The sequence below is a fragment of the Homarus americanus genome, unplaced genomic scaffold, assembly GCF_018991925.1.
Source record: "Homarus americanus isolate GMGI-L3 unplaced genomic scaffold, GMGI_Hamer_2.0 scaffold9583, whole genome shotgun sequence".
Taxonomy (NCBI): domain Eukaryota; kingdom Metazoa; phylum Arthropoda; class Malacostraca; order Decapoda; family Nephropidae; genus Homarus; species Homarus americanus.
The window spans coordinates 55,896-62,381 of record NW_024732098.1 but is presented as its reverse complement, the minus strand read 5'-3'; the positions used below and the strand labels follow the sequence as shown (position 1 = coordinate 62,381).

Sequence of the window (6,486 nt, the reverse complement as noted above, 5' to 3'; positions counted from 1 at the left end):
AGGTTACACAGTCTTATGAGGTTACACAGTCTTATGAGGTTATAGTCTTATGAGGTTACACAGTCTTATGAGGTTACACAGTCTTATGAGGTTACACAGTCTTATGAGGTTATACAGTCTTATGAGGTTACACAGTCTTATGAGGTTATAGTCTTATGAGGTTACACAGTCTTATGAGGTTATACAGTCTTATGAGGTTATAGTCTTATGCGGTTACACAGTCTTAAGGAGGTGTACACAGTCTTATGAGGTTATACAGTCTTATGAGGTTACAAGTCTTATGAGGTTACACAGCTTTATGAGGTTACACAGTCTTAAGGAGGTTATAGTCTTATGAGGTTACACAGTCTTATGAGGTTACACAGTCTCATGAGGTTGCACAGTCTTATGAGGTTACACAGTTCTGAGGTTACACAGTCTTATGAGGTTACCAGTCTTATGAGGTTACACAGTCTTATGAGGTTATACAGTCTTATGAGGTTACACAGTCTTATGAGGTTATACAGTCTTATGAGGTTACACAGTCTTATGAGGTTATAGTCTTATGAGGTTATACAGTCTTATGAGGTTACACAGTCTTATGAGGTTACACAGTCTTATGAGGTTATAGTCTTAGGAGTTTATACAGTCTTATGAGGTTACACAGTCTTATGAGGTTATAGTCTTATGAGTTTATACAGTCTTATGAGGTTATAGTCTTATGAGGTTACACAGTTTTATGAGGTTACACAGTTTTATGAGGTTATAGTCTTATGAGTTTATACAGTCGTATGAGGTTATAGTCTTATGAGTTTATACAGTCTTATGAGGTTATAGTCTTATGAGGTTACACAGTTTTATGAGGTTACACAGTTTTATGAGGTTATAGTCTTATGAGTTTATACAGTCTTATGAGGTTATAGTCTTATGAGGTTATACAGTCTTATGAGGTTACACAGTCTTATGAGGTTATAGTCTTATGAGTTTATACAGTCTTATGAGGTTATAGTCTTATGAGGTTACACAGTTTTATGAGGTTACACAGTCTTATGAGGTTACACAGTCTTATGGAGGTTACAGTCTTATGAGGTTACAGTCTTAAGGAGGTTACACAGTCTATGAGGTTATACAGTCTTAAGGAGTTATAGTCTTATGAGGTTACACAGTTTTATGAGGTTAAGGTCTTATGAGGTTATAGTCTTATGAGGTTATAGTCTTCTATGAGGTTATACAGTCTTAAGGAGGTTATACAGTTCATGAGGTTACACAGCCTTTATGAGGTTATAGTCTTTTTGAGGTTATAGTCTTATGAGGTTATACAGTCTTTTGAGGTTATAGTTCATGAGGTTATACAGTCTATGAGGTTACAGTCTTATGAGGTTATAGTCTTTTGAGGTTATAGTCTTATGAGGTTGCAGTCTTATGAGGTTACAGTCTTATGAGGTTATACAGTCTTATGAGGTTATAGTCTTATGAGGTTATACAGTCTTATGAGTTTACAGCTTTATGAGGTTATACAGTCTTATGAGGTTATACAGTCTTATGAGGTTATACAGTCTTTTGAGGTTATAGTCTTATGAGGTTATAGTCTTATGAGGTTATACAGTCTTATGAGTTTACAGTCTTATGAGGTTATACAGTCTTATGAGTTTACAGTCTTATGAGGTTATACAGTCTTATGAGGTTATAGTCTTAGGAGTTTATACAGTCTTATGAGGTTATAGTCTTATGAGGTTATAGTCTTATGAGGTTATACAGTCTTATGAGGTTACAATCTTATGAGTTTATACAGTCTTATGAGGTTATAGTCTTTTGAGGTTACACAGTCTTATGAGGTTATAGTCTTAGGAGTTTATACAGTCTTATGAGGTTATAGTCTTATGAGGTTATAGTCTTATGAGGTTATACAGTCTTATGAGGTTACAATCTTATGAGTTTATACAGTCTTATGAGGTTATACAGTCTTATAATGTTATACAGTCTTATGAGGTTACAATCTTATGAGTTTATACAGTCTTATGAGGTTATAGTCTTATGAGGTTACACAGTCTTATGAGGTTATAGTCTTATGAGTTTACAGTCTTATGAGGTTATACAGTCTTATAAGGTTGTACAGTCTTATGAGGTTACAATCTTATGAGTTTATACAGTCTTATGAGGTTATAGTCTTATGAGGTTATAGTCTTATGAGGTTATACAGTCTTATGAGGTTATAGTCTTATGAGTTTACAGTCTTATAAGGTTATACAGTCTTATGAGGTTACAATCTTATGAGTTTATACAGTCTTATGAGGTTATACAGTCTTATAATGTTATACAGTCTTATGAGGTTACAATCTTATGAGTTTATACAGTCTTACGAGGTTATAGTCTTATGAGGTTACACAGTCTTATGAGGTTATAGTCTTATGAGTTTACAGTCTTATGAGGTTATACAGTCTTATAAGGTTGTACAGTCTTATGAGGTTACAATCTTATGAGTTTATACAGTCTTATGAGGTTATAGTCTTATGAGGTTATAGTCTTATGAGGTTATACAGTCTTATGAAGTTATAGTCTTATGAGTTTACAGTCTTATGAGGTTATGCAGTCTTATGAGGTTACACAGTCTTATGAGGTTATAGTCTTATGAGTTTACAGTCTATGAGGTTATGCAGTCTTATGAGGTTACACAGTCTTATGAGGTTACACAGTCTTATGAGGTTACACAGTCTTATGAGGTTACACAGTCTTATTATGCAGTCTTATGAGGTTGCCACAGTCTTATGAGGTTACACAGTCTTATGAGGTTATAGTCTTATGAGTTTACAGTCTTATGAGGTTATGCAGTCTTATGAGGTTACACAGTCTTATGAGGTTACACAGTCTTATGAGGTTACACAGTCTTATGAGGTTACACAGTCTTATGAGGTTACAGTTACTCCCACCTTTTCTCCCACTCACTCACTCTCTTACACTGCCTCACCCTCCCTCACTTTCTACCTTACCCTCACCCACCCTTCCCCCTCCTCCCCCAAGCCCTCTCTCGCCCTTCCTCATCCTCACTATCCCTCCTTTCTTACCCTCATCCTCCCTCCCTCCCTCCCTCCCTTACTCTCATCCTCCTTCCTCCTCCCCCTTCCCTTCCCTCCCCCTCACCCTCCCTCACTTCCCCTCACCCTCCCTCACTTAGGGTGACACGCTCAATAAACACAACTGGTCTTGTCTGGTTTAAGACATGGTGACACCAATGAAGCTGTGTGTGTGTGTGTGTGTGTGTGTGTGTGTGTGTGTGTGTGTGTGTGTGTGTGTGTGTGTGTGTGTGTGTGTGTGTGTTACCGTGAACCCCCTCACTTGGGTTGGCTGGGTATACCTGGACGAGTCAGCTGATGTGTAAACAAACTCACGTGAGAGAAGACCACAACACCTGTCCCAACTCCTCCTCACTAAACACTTCTGACAGAGTGGTGTGTTGTCACTCTCACCCTCCCTTATATATAGCGCCAGTACGAGCGATCACCAGCGCCTGACGTTCACTCAACCTCACAATAAAGCCTGATAAATATTCCCCAGTGAGCATGGGGTCAGCTGGCCTCAACACACAGCTGGTTATGGTAGGGTCAGCTGGCCTCAACACACAGCTGGCTATGGTATGGTCAGCTGGCCTCAACACACAGCTGGTTATGGTATGGTCAGCTGGCCTCAACACACAGCTGGGTATGGTAGGGTCAACTGGCCTCAACACACAGCTGGCATGGTAGGGAGCTGGCCTCAACACCAGCTGGTTATGGTGCAAGCCACACAGCTGGCTATGGTGGTCAACTGGCCTCAACACACAGCTGGCTATGGTAGGGTCAGCTGGCCTCAGCTGGTAGTACTGGCTGGCTCACAGCTGGCTATGGTAGGGTCAGCTGGCCTCACACACACAGCTGGGTGGTAGGTCAACTGGCCTCAACACACAGCTGGCTATGGTCAGCTGGCCTCAACACACAGCTGGCTATGGTAGGGTCAGCTGGCCTCAACACACAGCTGGCTATGGGGGGTCAGCTGGCCTCACACACAGCTGGCTATAGGGTCAGCTGGGCTGGGTATGGTAGCTGGCCTCACACACAGCTGGCTATGGTAGGGTCAGCTGGCCTCAACACACAGCTGGTTATGGTAGGGTCAGCTGGCCTCAACACACAGCTGGTTATGGTAGGGTCAGCTGGCCTCAACACACAGCTGGTTATGGTAGGGTCAGCTGGCCTCAACACACAGCTGGTTGTGGTAGGGTCAACTGGCCTCAACACACAGCTGGCTATGGTAGGGTCAGCTGGCCTCAACACACAGCTGAGCTATGGTAGTTCAGCTGTACAGATCAACATCATTGACTTAGGAAGTATTAGTTAAACTTGACGCCTCACTGGGGTCAAGTTGCTCACACACACACACACACACACACACACACACACACACACACGTTACAACAATACAACCTGTGGTGCTGTATAGTAGTTAATTACTGTACCTGAACTTTATAACTATACCTTTAACTTACCTGTACCTTACCTGTAATTATACGGGTTTTTGTAACTTTATTTGGAGGAAGATGAAGAGAGGAGGAAGGGAAGATGATGATAAACAAAGAGGAAGTGAGGAGAAGGAAGGGGGAGGAAGATGGTGTAGTGGTAGGGAAGAGATGAAGGGAGGAGGAGGAAAGAGATAATGATGATGAAAGAACACGAGAAATAGAGCGAGATAAGAGTAACGGGAGAGGAAGGACAGGGCCGATAATTACGGAGACGGAGAAGAAGAGGGAGGCAGAGAATTAAGGTAGAAAGAGATGGTTAAGAAAGAAGGACATGAGAAAGATGGGAATAGCAAGAGAGGGAGAAACTGATAAGAAATTAAAAATAGAAAGAAATAGAAGGAGACGAAGAAAAGAAGAAGAAAAAGACGAAGATGGAAGAGATGAAGACGGAAGAGATGAAGTTGGAAGAGACGAAGATGGAAGAGACGAAGATGGAAGAGACGAAGATGGAAGAAAAGGAAGAAGGAAAAGATGAAGAAGAAGAAAAAAGACGAAGATGGAAGAGACGAAGAGGAAATAATGATGGTGTACAGGTAATGGATGGACACACACACACACACAAGTGTTGATGATGATGAAGAAGAAAGGGGAGAGAAGTGGGTAGTGATTGATGGAGAGGAGACGAGAAGAGAGAGGGAGAGATTGGTGGTGAGGGCCAGGTGCCACCATAAGGGCCGTGTGCCACCATGAGGGCCGTGTGCCACCATGAGGGCCAGGTGCCACCATGAGGGCCGTGTGCCACCATGAGGCCCGTGTGCCACATGCCAGGTGCCACCGCCGTGTGCCACCATGAGGGGTGCCACCATGAGGCCTGTGCCACCATGAGGGCCGTGCCACCATGAGGGGCTGTGCGAGGCCGTGTGCCCACCATGAGGGCCGTGTGCCACCATGAGGGCCGTGTGCCACCATGAGGGCCGTGTGCCACCATAAGTGGGCCGTGTGCCACCATGAGGGCCAGTGCCACCATAAGGGCCGTGTGCCACCATGAGGGCCGTGTGCCACCATGAGGGCCGTGTGCCACCATAAGGGCCGTGCCACCATGAGGGCCGTGTGCCACCATGAGGGCCGTGCCACCATGAGGGGCCAGGTGCCACCATGAGGGCCGTGTGCCACCATGAGGGCCGTGTGCCACCATGAGGGCCGTGTGCCACCATGAGGGCCTGTGTGCCACCATGAGGGCCGTGTGCCACCATGAGGGGCCGTGTGCCACCATGAGGGGCCAGGTGTGCCACCATGAGGGGCCGTGTGCACCACCAGGGCCGTGTGTGCCAGGTGCCACCATGAGGGCCGTGTGCCACCATGAGTGTGCCACCAGTGTGCCACCATGAGGGCCGTGTGCCACCATGAGGGGCCGTGTGCCACCATGAGGGCCGTGTGCCACCATGAGGGCCAGGTGCCATGAGGGGCTGTGCCACCATGAGGGCCGTGTGCCACCATGGGGCCGTGTGCACCAGGGCCAGGTGCCACCATGAGGGCCGTGCCACCATGCCAGGTGCCGCTGTGTGGCCACCATGAGGGCCAGGTGCCACCATGAGGGGCCGTGCCACCATAAGGGCCGTGCCACCATGAGGGCCATAAGGGCGTGTGCCACCATAAGGGCCGTGTGCCACCATGCCAGGGGCCGTGTGCCACCATGAGGCCGTGTGCCACCATGAGGGCCTGCCACCATGAGGGCCAGGTGCCACCATGAGGCCGTGTGTGCCACCATGAGGGCCGTGTGCCACCATGAGGCCGTGTGCCACCATGAGGGCCGTGTGCCACCATGAGGCCGTGTGCCACCCGGGTGTGTGTGCCACCATGAGGGCCGTGTGGAGGGCCGTGTGCCACCATGAGGCCGTGTGCCACCATGAGGGGCCGTGTGCCACCATGAGGGCCGTGTGCCACCATGAGGGCCGTGTGCCACATTACCGGGTGCCACCATGAGGGCCGTGTGCCACCATGAGGGCCGTGTGCCACCA

General features: G+C 46.7%; 1 protein-coding gene across 1 annotated transcript; it reads right to left on the bottom strand.

Annotated features, from left to right (window-relative positions):
* Nucleotides 1-323: 323 nt before the first annotated feature.
* On the bottom strand, nt 324-6,255 carry LOC121868161 (hornerin-like). Its single transcript, XM_042368474.1, has 2 exons — nt 5,214-6,255; nt 324-403 (listed from the first exon to the last, which is right to left on the bottom strand). Exons 1-2 carry the CDS (start codon nt 6,253-6,255, stop codon nt 324-326), a joined length of 1,122 nt encoding a protein of 373 aa, XP_042224408.1.
* Nucleotides 6,256-6,486: the final 231 nt, after the last annotated feature.